Source organism: Mustela nigripes, chromosome 14, assembly GCF_022355385.1.
Source record: "Mustela nigripes isolate SB6536 chromosome 14, MUSNIG.SB6536, whole genome shotgun sequence".
Taxonomy (NCBI): Eukaryota; Metazoa; Chordata; class Mammalia; order Carnivora; family Mustelidae; genus Mustela; species Mustela nigripes.
The window spans coordinates 98,465,951-98,479,065 of NC_081570.1; the positions used below are offsets into that span (position 1 = coordinate 98,465,951).

At 36.7% G+C, this 13,115-nt stretch overlaps 1 protein-coding gene across 1 annotated transcript in view; it reads left to right on the forward strand.

Annotated features, from left to right (window-relative positions):
* Positions 1-914: 914 nt before the first annotated feature.
* Positions 915-13,115, forward strand: part of SYCP1 (synaptonemal complex protein 1) — a 139,172-nt gene continuing 126,971 nt past the window's right edge. Inside the window, exons 1-6 of the mRNA XM_059374336.1 lie at positions 915-1,022; positions 3,126-3,210; positions 3,385-3,428; positions 3,683-3,739; positions 5,358-5,522; positions 7,734-7,801. Coding sequence (XP_059230319.1) covers positions 915-1,022; positions 3,126-3,210; positions 3,385-3,428; positions 3,683-3,739; positions 5,358-5,522; positions 7,734-7,801 — 527 coding nt within the window. The remainder of the gene's footprint in view (positions 1,023-3,125; positions 3,211-3,384; positions 3,429-3,682; positions 3,740-5,357; positions 5,523-7,733; positions 7,802-13,115) is intronic.

A 13,115-nucleotide genomic window follows, 5' to 3' on the forward strand; every position in this document is an offset into this window, starting at 1 on the left:
AACTCTTGGAGGACAGCAATGCATTTTTCACTCTCTGCTCCAATCTATCACAGTCCTTGCTAGTTTTCCTTGCATTCTCTGACAATAGCAGAATCTTAAAGAACGTCTACTCGAAGGAAAAATAGAATCCCGCGAAGAATCGTTACCAAGGTAAAGGAACATCTCGCGAGAATTGGAAGCCGGGCGAACTCTCGCAGCTGACCGTTATTTAGCCGTTAAACAGTCGGGTACCGCGCCCTTTCCTGGCTGGCCGCTGAAGGGGAGCGATTTCCCGCCTTTTCTGAGGTTCGAAGGCAGAAGCTCTCGTTGATTCTTTTTGCTGTCCTAATAGACAGCAGGTAGCAGTTCGCGTGGGCACCGAGTCCATGGTTTCCCCCTGAATCTTGAAAGGTAAGGGCAGGGGTCCGGAGTTCCTTTTTTTGAGGACGGAGCCAGGAGCTGGGCGATAATCTGATTCGGTCGGCACCTGCGGCTCCTGCGGCCCTCCGCCTGCGAGGGCTCCCCTCCCCCAGCCCCTCCAGCACCTCCTGGGTGTCCGGTGGCCCTCGTAAGAATCTACCGTAGTTCTCGCGGTGGAGTGATGCAATTTACCAGGGCTGGCGGAGGGAGAGCTTTGTTTTCGGGCTGTCACAGCGAGGGTACCTCGGACTTTCTGGCTTATCTAGGTCGCCAGCTTGGCCATTGGTGGTGGTAGATGGTAGGAACAGCGGTGGGGTGTTTTTACTTTGACTCGCCCAGGGATGTGATGCTGCAGACTCAGTGTAGCAAAGGTTACACCCGCTCCTTTACATGGCATTTGTTGTACAGACCTTGCTTTTAAAAATAAAGCATAGAGAGTGTATTAAACAATGTAAAAACACTTTTTCCCCCCCTGCCTTCTGGGGCAATAGATAATTACAACTGGAAGAGAGAAAATGGAAAAGCAAAAGCCTTTTAAATTGTTTGTACCACCAAGATTAAGTAGCAGTCAAGTATCTGCAGTGAAACCTCAGAGTTTGGGAGGAGAGTCTAATTTCTTCAAGGTAAATTTGCATATGAATCTTGATTTGACTATTAACTTCAGGTAAGGAGACACCATGTACTTTCTTACGGGTGTTATTTTATAATTCTTTTTCCTAGAAAATGTGGCCTGATTTACCCAAGAATTTTAAACAAATTTATTTAAAATGTTAAATCCAATTTACTCGTGTTAGCTACTGATTTAACACTTCCATACATCACATAGTGCTTACCACAAGAAGGATCCTCCTTAATCCCCATCCCCTGTTTTACCCATCTCCCACCCTCCTCCCCTTTGGTTACCATAAGTTAGTAGTCTATAGTTAAGAGTCTGTTTCTTGGTTAGTCCCTTTCTTCCCCCTCTATGATTATCTTTTTGTTTCTTAGATTTCACATATGAGTGAAATCACATGGTATTTGTCTTTCTCTGCCTGCCTTATTTTACTTAGGATAATACACTTTAGCTTCTTCCATGTCATTGCAAATGGCAAGATTTCATTCTTTTTTATGGGTGAGTAATATACCATCTATAACCATTCATCAGTCAGTGGACACTTGAGCTTCTTCCATAGTTTGGATATTATAAGTAATGCTACAATAAACATAGGGGTCATACATCTTTTCAAATTAGTGTTTTCATAATCTTTGGGTAAATACCCAGTAGGGGAGTTGCTGAATCATAGGGGAGTTGTATTTTGAATTTTCTTTATTTAAAAAAAATTTTTTTTTTAGGAACCTCCATACTGTTTTCCAGAGTGGCTGCACCACTTTGCATTCCTACCAGCAGTGCATGAGGGATCCTTTTTCTCCACAACCTTGTCAATACTTGTTGTTTGTGTTTTTTCATTTTAGCCATTCTGACAGGTGTGGGGTGATATCGCATTGTGGTTTTAATTTGCATTTCTGTGGTGATGAATGATGTTAAGCATCTTTTCATGTGTGTGTTGACTATCTGTATATATGTCTTCTTTGGAGAAATATCTATTCAAGTCTTCTGCCCATTTTTCAATTAAATTATTTTTGGGTGTTGAATTTTATAAATTCTTTATATATTTTGGATACTAATCCTTTATTGGATATGTTGTTTGCAAGTATCTGTTCTCATTCAGTAGGTTGTTTTTTAATTTTGTTGATTGTTTCCTTCACTATGCAGAAGATTTTTATCTTGAAGTCCCAATGGTTCATTTTTGTTTTTGACTTGACTCAAGATTCCCTGACTCGGGAGACCTATCTAGAAAAATATGATTATGGCCAATGTCAGAGAAATTACTGCTTGTGCTATCTTCCAGGATTTTTATTACCCAAGAATTTTCAGTATTGCCTGGAATGAATGATAAGCATACGTAATATTTGTAAGCATCTTTCATTTAAAAAAAGAATCACTGGGTCTTTGGAACTCTGGATATATAACAAATCCTGCTTATTTGAATCTTCCCTCTGTCCTTAAATGACTTGAGGCAATTTGTAAGACATATACAATGAAATAGCAAGATACAGAAACATGTTAAGACAATATTGGTATTGGGGAAAAAATAAGAAAATTTGGACAAATATGTCAAAATACTGGTAAAAATTAGTGTCTGACTAAGCTTAAAATTTGGCTTTGAGTCACCTGGTTGTGAGGATTAAAAGAGAAATTCACTTATATAATAGAGTTCTTATCAGAAAGAAGGAATTATACCAAATTTCTCAGGTTAAACAGCTTTTACTGATAATTATTTTTAAAATTTCTCTGTGGAGCTTTATATTGGGGATGGAATGAAGCAATGAATATTTCAATTTTATATGCTGTAGAAAAATTCCTATGGTCTCTATAGCTAATAGTGTAGTACTAAGATGCTATTCAGTGAAGACAACTCTCAGTTTTATCAAGGGAAAGATCATAGTGAAATTGAAGAAACTAATATATTAAGCTACTAATTAGAATTACTATTATTTTTCTTGAATACTTACAAAGCATGTATTTTTTTTTACATAGCAAAACCACTTGATATTTTAAATATTATATATACCTTAAAGGATTCACAGTTGAAATCACGTATATTACATATATAATTGCATATTACACTGCTAGTTATCACAGTGGTTTTGGAACACTATATTTAAGAACTTCTTTGTATTTCTAGAGTTTCAGCAAATATATTGAAGATGATTTTAGTTTTCCATTTCCAATGACTAATCTCTCCAAAAATGGGGAAAACATTGATTCAGGTAAGAGACTGGAAAAGCAATATATCACTGTATTTAAAAGTATTTTTTACATACACATTGCTAGATATTGAAAATATAAGTATTATTTTGAGAGCCTTGACATTAAAGTTAGATATACTAATATAAAAAATAAGAGGTTAGCGAATTTAATACCAGTTGTTTTTTATCTTGCAGATCCGGCTTTACAAAAAGTTAAGTTTTTGCCCATGCTTGAACAGGTAAGTTAGATATAAGGTACATAGATATAATCTGTTTAGGTATTGACTTGCTTATTTGAAAAAGGAAAAAAATTCTTTAGCTGTTGGATAATTAGTTGTCAGTACTTAATTGCTACTATTTTGAAACTCTCATCAGAAATATTTTCTTCTATTGCATGGAGCACTGGGTGTGGTGCAAAAACAATGAATTCTGTTACGCTGAAAATAAATTAAAAAAAAATTTTCTTACAGGAAACACTTACTCATTTTTTTAGGTTGATAATTCTGACAGTTGTCACTACCAGGAAGGCCTGAAAGACTCTGATTTTGAGGTCAGAAGATTTCTTCCTATCTATATTAAATTTCTTATAATTGTTGTATCATTTATTGTTATTTGTATATGCCTTTCTTTTTGAAGCTTCTAAAGGATTAAAATTTGGCTAATGTTTTAAGTTCTATCTTTTATTTTTTTATTTCATTTTTTTTAAAGTTTATTTATTTTTTTTTATTATTTGACAGAGAAAGCACAGCAGGGGGAGCAGGAGGCAGTGGGAGAGGGAGAAGCAGACTTCCTGCTGAGTAGGGAACCCAAATCAGGGCTCCATCCCAGGACCTGGGATCACTTAATGACTGAGCCACCCAGGCTCCACAGTTCTATTCTTTAAAACCATTACCCCCGCTTTGTTTTTCTTTTAAAGTTGCTGAAACACTAGTCTTCTGCATTTTCCTGGGTTATGCAAGCATCCACTCTTTCAGGGAAATTTAACTTTGAACCACAAAGAGCAAGAATAGAAGAGGGTATATGGCTACAATATGTGAAAAGGCCAAGACTCAAACCACTATTTTACAAAGAATCCTTTAATGAGTATGATTGTTTGGCTCCTTTGTTGTCTAAGGAATTTATAGAACATGCGGTACTCTTTTTTTTTTTTTTTTTTTTTGGTTATAAAAAATATTCTTACTTATGGCACATAGATGTCTATGAGGAGTGTCTGGGTGGCTCAGTCAGTTAAGGGTCTGCCTTTGGCTCAGGTCATGATCTCAGGGTCCTGGGATGGAGACTTGCATGGCATCAGGCTCCCTGCTCAGTGGTGAGTCTGTTTTTCCCTCTGCCCCTCCTCCGCCTTATACTTGCTTGTTCTCTCTCTCTCCCCCCAACTTCTCCCCCCCAAAAAAAGGAAAACAGAAATTCTGGGGCACCTGGGCTGGCTCAGTTGATAGAACACAAGATACTTGAGTTCAAGCCCCATTTTGAGCATAGAGTCTACTTAAGGAAATTCCATGGCCTGATAAAGTACTGTGTGTCTGTTGCTGGATCATAGTATCAGAATTTAAAAATATGGAAATTATTCATGTATTTTGATAACAAAGAGGTATCAGCAAGCAGAAATCTGTGATTTAAAAAAAAAATGAACTGGCATTTACCTTATAATGTTGAAATGGGTAATGCAGGAAATCCAGATATAAGCTAAATAAGACCTTAAAATAAATGAAAGCTAGCTCTTGTGTTAACTATGTTTTTGTCATTGTATTTGAAAATTCATGTCCTCTAGGTAATCTTCAAACCATATAACCAAAATGTTTTAAGACCATTGTAAAAATTTATAGATCTCATGTAGAATGACTTATTTTAGCTTTTAACCAGCCAGATTCTCTCATTGACTAAAATATTTCCAATATCTTGCTTAAGTATATTTTGGAGGTATTGGATTTTATTCAGTAGCGTATAACTTAGTCAAGTGACCGGTAACTTTAGTGAAGTAGCTAATATAGCTAATAACTTTAAAAGAGTTAATGTAGTTTTCAAGATGCTAGTAGGGCATAAATTGAAGAGAGAATTGTTCTCAACTATTAAGATATTATATTACTCATGGATATTTGCAATAGGCAGCGGTAATTTGTTAATTGTTCAAAATTTTAGTGTAAACACTCTGAAAATCTATTTATCAGAATTCAGAGCCAATGAGCAGACTATATACAAAACTGTATAAGGAGGCTGAAAAGATCAAGAAGTGGAAAGTGAATGTGGAATCTGAATTGAAGCAAAAAGAAAATAAGTTGCAAGAAAATAGAAAGATAATTGAAGCACAGCGGAAAGCCATTCAGGAACTACAGGTATAATGAGATTTGGAATTGAAAATGTAGTGTAGTAGATTTTATAATACTTTAAAATAGAGTATTTCTGTGATGTGGATTTTAAGGACAGTGTTTTTTGAATTTTAACTGATGCTGTGTTTCAGCTTTAGTATGAGCACAGAGGACAAGTTGTGTTAGGGTATGGAGTCGACCACCCCTCAATTAGAGAACACTCTCGATAATGCAAGTCACACAGCGAGGTTTATTTCCAGCTAGCTGGGGTCCAAGTATCCGCCTGGTGCAGCGGGTTTCAACGAGGACCCTGAGCACTCAAAGCCAAGGGTTTATATAGCATTTTCAAGGCACTTTTTCATAGCTACATACATCTCTTGCGCCCCACTTTGACAGTTTAACTTTGTTTAACTTTTTGCCACCCCGGTGTCACCCTGGCAGTTAAGTGAGATTTAGGTTTAGAAGAATTTTCACCTTAATTACATTTCCTTCTGCCTCAGCCTCCTACAGTTTTATGGTGGAGAGGGCAACCTTTGGCCTCGTGGTACTGAGCCATTGAAAAGATGGCCTTTTTGTTGTAAATCACTAGCACATTTGCAAACTAAGGGAGACTCTGGTCTAGCAGGATTGTAATCTCTGCAAGTTAACTATTTGTTTTTCTTTAACATCTGGTCCCTGTGGCGCCAATGCCTAACCGCCCTGGTAGTATATGATTAAGTCGTTTCTTAGGTTTTAGCTACTTTCTCTTATCTCAAGTTGCGTGCACAGTGCGGGTTTGTTAGGGACGCTCAGTAAAATGGCTTCCCCACCTTCAAGGATGGCCATTCTTATGCTAACCCACTCTTACAGTGCAAGGTGCCAGCTTTTGCTTTGCCAAGATGGCTGTACTTCTGTCAGGGCGGGTACAGCCTTGTTTTTCTTGGCCTTCACACTTGGAGCTGGTTTCTGGGACTTGTTTTTAAGTCCCCTGGAGGACTTAAAATATAAAATCCTTAAAATATAAAATCCCTGAGGGGAGCAGGGACATTAAGGGTTAAACAACAAAGTTATTGTTTAACCTCAATGGAAGCCTCTAGCTAAAATAAGAATATAACATAGGTCCTTACAGTTGCACAAAGCTTAATGCAAATGATTAGGGAAATAATAAATTATTTTAGATAAAGATTGCTTTAATGATTCTAATTATAAATTTTTAATTTTAATCCTATTACTAGTGATGATTTGTTTGATATGAATGTCTTTTATTGGAATATGACTGTAAGGGCCTATTCAGGCACAGCAGCCCCACCCTGGTTGAACTGCCATTTTGCTGGAAAGTTTAAATTGACCTTGCCCCCCCCCCCCCAACTTATTTAAAACCAAGTTCGGGAAACCAGTCCACGGAACAAAGTCCAAGTACAAGGGTGGGTCAGGCCAGGTGGAGGTATTCAATCAGTGGGGGCACATACTGTCTCCTAGCTACCAAGGAGTATGGGCCCCCACCCTTTGGGAGCCTTTTGGTGCCAATCCTAACCAAGGTGTGATAGGCTGGTTCAAATGTCTACTAGGGTAAACTGTAACTCAATTGGTCACCTAGCATCACTGTGGAGTTTCCTGTGTATGTTACAATCTCATTGGCCACCTGTGTGTGGCCAGGCCCAGTCACATGGCCTTTACTCTATAAAAGTTAGTCTGGAAAGCAGGGAGGGGTCACCCTCTCTGGAGAGGCGGCCTGGACCGGTCTGTTTGACTGTTGGTATGATTCCTGATGCTTGGCATGAAATAAAGCTTTGCTTGACCTTCACTTTGTATGAGTCTTGCTCCTTTAATCATGCACCCATTATTGGGGTACCCAATTTTTGGGGTACCCAACAATGACATTTGTGGATTTTATATTTGGAACTATTTAGCTTCAGCTTTGTGGCCCAGTGAAAGAAGAATGTTGAAAATGCAACATTTTTTATCTTTGTTAGAACAAAGATAAAACATTTAAAAATGTTTAGGGAAGATAATATTGCATTAAAATATTGTTGGATACTTTTTGGAGATGATTCAGCAAACTTAATTTTAGATCTGTGAAAGTGAGGTACAGATTCTTATAGGAAAATCTATAAGCTGTGACACAAAGCTTTTTGTTTGCAAAGAATTCTTAAAGTTCTTAGTTGTTAGCAAAGAAATGCTGCTTAATGATTGTACTTGTGTTTATTTTGCTAAAAATAAGCAAAATGTGATGAACTGTTCTTTTGTTTTATAAATTAGTTTGAAAATGAAAAAGTAAGTTTGAAATTAGAAGAAGGAATTCAAGAAAATAAAGATTTAATAAAAGAGTAAGTAATAATTTAATTTTTCTTCCTAAATTTATTCCAGATTTATGAAAATGATTTCCAGAAATTTATTGAACTTAATATTCTGTTATGTAATATTAACTTATCTGTAGAATTCTACCTGGGTACAATGGAAGAAGGAAGACATACTTATTTTACATTTTTGTATTTGGCAAGCAGTGATCACTGACTGATAATTTCTCACTTATTAAAGTATCAGGAGAAACCATTATTTATTATCAAAAGTTATCTGATAACTGTATCTGCAACTGCCTATGTATATTTTCTACCTTTCTGATTGTTGCAACACTTTAGGTGCAGTATTTGTAAAATAGTGCTCAATTTCATTATAAGCTAATTCTTACTCTCAAATTCCTGTTTTTGTTAGTGATCTAATGATTCTTCCATTAATGTCAGCTTAAAATCTTAGTGTCAACTTTAGCTTTTCCTTTCCTTTGTTCTAGGCAATAGATAAGCCTTATTTTATACACTTACTGTCTCTTTCATTTTATATTATATAGAATTTAATAGAAAACTATAGTTTTTATTCATCTGTCAAGTAAATATTGGTTAGAATGTAATGTATGGGTCCCTGAAGAGTACAAAATTTATTTATTCCTACATGTTTTAAGTTAAACATCATGGCTTTAGAAGACCTATCACTTTGTCAGTGAAGTTGCTGATAAAGGAAAAAGACTCTTAAAACAGATTGTTTTAGTCCAATTGAAAGACAACCTATGGGGTTGCCTGGCTAGCTTAGTTGGAAGAGCTTGTGACTAGATCTCGGGGTGGTGAGTTTGAGCCCAATATTGGGGTTAGATATTACTTAATTTAAAAAAGACAACCTATGATTTCCCAGATAAAAGATTAAATGCTAAAACTTAATTTTTTTCCTGCCTAATTGAGGTTTGGTTATTAGGAAAAAGGGAGAGAGAAGAGAAAGTTTCTAACATTGTATGCCTATTGTATATTTGGTACTTATGCTCACTTTCGTATAGGTATGTGATTGAGTTCCGTAGTATCTTATAGGACATCTAAAGCCCACCGTAGCTCTAATACCAGTATTTGGTAGTTGATGAGCTTTCTTAAGATTGCTACTGCCTCCATTGATGAACAGTTGAATTTTTGCTAATACCGTGACTGTTAAGTTATATAGTATAGTGTAAGGTAGTGTAATGTGACATAATATAGAATTTATGCCATTTTTTTTGAGGTGAGGCGGCATGATTTCCTTCTATTCTAAATAGTTTCAGTTGTATATCCACTTAGACCTCAAATACTGAATTGTCAATTGTCATCTGAAGGAAACTAACGTTTAAGTAAGAGCTTTGTCAAAATATAGGTGAGAAACAAAGTTGCATTTAAGGTAGAGCGACTTGATTATTGAAGGACAGATTTAATATAAAGTTGCTCAGGACCAGCTCCTTCACTGAAGATGATTTTCTAAAAGGGATGTAGATTTGAAAGAGAATTTGGTATTTTCAAAACCATATGCTTGGCCTGTAATAGAAGTTTGAGAGGGAATGAACACTTTGATTTATTGACATTTTTGAGCAGGAAAAGAGTTTTGAGATAATTTAGATAATTTTGGAGGCTTTTTTTGGAATGGAGCAGGACCTTATATGTGATCTGATTTCCACCATTAGATGTAGTAATAGTCTCAATTTTCAAATTTCATTCATTAGTGAAACCTGAAACATCTACAATTACATATTTTCAGAAATAAACTTAAAAAGCAACATTTGGGGGCACCTGGGTGGCTCAGTGGGTTAAAGCCTCTGCCTTCGGCTCAGGTCAGGATTTCAGGGTCCTGGGATCAAACCCCACATCGGGCTCTCTGCCCAGCAGGGAGCCTCCTTCCTCCTCTCTCTGCCTGCCTTTCTGCCTACTTGTGATCTCTGTCAAATAAATAAATAAAATCTTAAAAAAAAAAAAGCAACATTTGATTTTTGTTAGACTCCTACCTAGGATTTGTTTAAATAATTTGATGAATTAAACCTGTCAAGCCCTGTTGCATGCATATGATGGTGGTTGTCATCAGAGAAGGCTTTCTAAAGATGAGGAGGTTAGAAGGATGAATAGGAGTTAGCCAGGAGGAGAATTAGAGGTTTCTACTTTAGCATTTCATGACATGGTAAGGAGTTTTGATTTTTATGTTGGAGTGGAGATGGAAAATAAGGTTTGCAGAGGGTCGGCTGAAGAAAGGCTAAGTGGTTATAGTTATGGCTCCCTTCAACAAGAACAGCATTATGTATAATTTAAAATCTTGTGTATCCAGTAAAAGGATTTTAGTTCTAGGGGAAAAAAAAGTTTGAAAATTGCTGCAAATAGCCATTTGGAAGCCAGTGAAGAGTTTTAAGAATTCTAAAATTGAGACACTGTAGGAACATAGTAGACTTGAATAAATACTTTTTTGATTGGATGATTGCTTGTTTATGGAGTATATGGCTGTTTTTTTGTCAGGCCGTGCTGTTCAAATAGTCTTTGTGGTCTAGGGAACATATTGGTAAAGGTACTTTTGTACCTTTTGGTACAAGGTACTTTTGGTAAAGGTACTTTTTGTAACTCTACCCCTCACCATAAATTAACAGGAAAAGGCTGAAATTTTTTTCAAATTGTAATTGACGAATTAGATTTATGGTCACTTGTTTTCATTTTTACAAAACCAATAACAAAAAAGTCCATCTCTAAATTGAGGGTTTTGGAGGGAAGGGGTGAGGGGGGTTGGGTGAGCCTGGTGGTAGGTATTAAGGAGAGCATGTATTGCATGGAGCACTGAGTGTGGTGCATAAACAATCTTGGAACACTGAAGAAAAAATAAAATTACCAAAAAAGAGTTCATCTCTAGACCAGTGGTTCTTAAATTTTAGCAAACATCAGAATTAACTGCAAAGCTTATTAAAATATATGCTATTGTCCTCTGCTCCTCTACCAGAATTTCTGATTCAGTGGAGTAGGGATTCAGAATTTGAGCTTTTAACAAGTGATATGGATGTTGCTGGTTCAAGGATCATACTTTGGGAACTACTACTCTGTACTGGAGAATAGTCTAGGCTTTGAAAACCAAACCAAACCACCCTTTCTCTGACTGGCTTATTTCACTTAACATTATACCCTCTAGATCCATCCATGTTGTTGCAAATTGCAAAATTTCATTCTTTTTTGTGGCTAAGTAATATTCCATTGTGTTTGTGTATCACACACATCTTTTTTATTCATTCATCTATCAATGGGCACTTGGGCTGCTTCCATTTTGGCTATTGTATATACAATTTGGCTATTGTATATAATCCTGCAATAGGAGTGCATATATCCTTTCAAATTACTGCTTTCATATTCTTTGGGTGAATAGCCAATGGTGTGATTACCAGATCATAGGGTAGTTCTACTTTTAATTTTTTGAGCAACTTCCATACTGTATTCCACAGTGGCTGCACCAATCTGAATTTCCATAGTGTAGGAGTAATCCTCTTTCTTCATATTAGATGGTCGGAATTTTCATCCCCCTTATGGAGAGGAGAGGGTCTGGAGTTTGAATCAGTCATCAATGACCAATTATTTAATCAGTCACAATTATGTAACTAAGCCTCCCGTAAGAACACAAGAGGACCAGGTTTGGAAAACTTCCAGCTTGGTGAAGAGATTTGGGGAGAGTGGTGAGCTGAGAGAGCATGGAGCTCCACACCCTTTCCCCATGCTTTGCTCTATGCATCTCTTCTATCTGGTTATTCCTGAGTTATATTCTTTTATAATAAACTAGTAATCTAGCAAGTAAATCATTTGAGTTCAGTGAACTGCTCCAGAAAATTAATCAAATTCAAGGAACCTTAGATTTCTAGATAGTCTGTCAGAGATTCAGGTAACAATCTGAACTTGTATCTGTGTCTGAAAACTAAGGAGTGAGTCATGGGATTTTTTGATTTATAGCTAGTTGGACAGAAATATAGGTAAAACCTGGGCTTGCAACTGGTATCTTAAATGGGTTAGGAGTACAGCAGTTGTGTAGGACTGAACCCTTAACCTGTAGAATCTGAGACTATCTCCAGGTAGATAGTATCATAATTGCATTGAATTATGGGACGTCCAGCTGGTCTCCCAAGAATTGCTTGTTGGTGTAGGGAACCTCCCTTCCCACAATGAAATTGGTATCAGGACCTGTTTAGGTAGTGTGGACATTTTAATGAATTCTTCTAATCCATGAGCATGGAATATCTTTCCATTTATTCATGTCTTCAGTTTCTTTCATTAATGTCTTACAACTTTAATGTATAGGTCTTTCACCTCTTTGGTTAAATTTAATCCTAGGTATTTGATTCTTTTTGGTGCAATTGTAAATGGGTATGTTTTCTTAATTTCTCCTTCAGCTGGTTCATTATTAGTGTGCAGAAATGCAATTGATTTTTGTGTATTGATTTCTTATCCTGCAAACTTTACTGAATTTGTTTTATTCTGATAGTTTTTTTTGTGGAGTCTTTAGGTTTTTACATATATGATATGTCATCTGCAGATAGTGAGTTTCACTTCTTCCTTTCCAATTTGGATTACTTTATTTTCTTGCCTAATTGCTCTGACTAAGCCTTTCAACACAATGTTGAATAAAAGTGGTGAGAAATAGGCATTCTTATCTTGTTCCTGATCTTAGAGGAAAAACTTTTAGCTTTTTATTTTTTGCTGTTGATTATGAGGTTAGCTGTGGGCTTGTCATATAGGGAGTTTATTATGTTGAGGTACATTCCTTTTATACCTACTTTGTTGAGAGTTTTTATCATAAATGGATATTGAATTTTATTAATTGCTTTATCTGCATCTATTGAGATGATCAGAGGTCTTATTATTCATGTAATGAAAGGCTAGTCAGAAAATTACCTGTTTAGGGGCGCCTGGGTGGCTCAGTAAGTTAAGCCGCTGCCTTAGGCTCAGGTCATGCTCTCAGGGTCCTGGGATTGAGCCCCGCATCAGGCTCTCTGCTCAGCAGGGAGCCTGCTTCCCTCTCTCTCTCTCTGCCTGCCTCTCCATCTACTTGTGATTTCTCTCTGTCAAATAAATTAAAAAAAAAAAAGAAAATTAAAAAAAAAAGAAAATTACCTGTTTAATGTTTTAAGGGTAAGACAGATTATTTCTTTCTTTTTTTTTTTTTCTTTAAAGATTTTATTTATTTTTTTGACAGAGAGCGAGAGAGACCACAAGTAGGCAAAGCAGCATGGAAAAATGAGAGAGAGAGAGAAACAGGCTCCCAGCTGAGCAGAGAGCCCGATGCGGGGCTAGAGCCCGATGCGGGGCTAGAGCCCGATGCGGGGCTAGAGCCCGATGCGGGGCT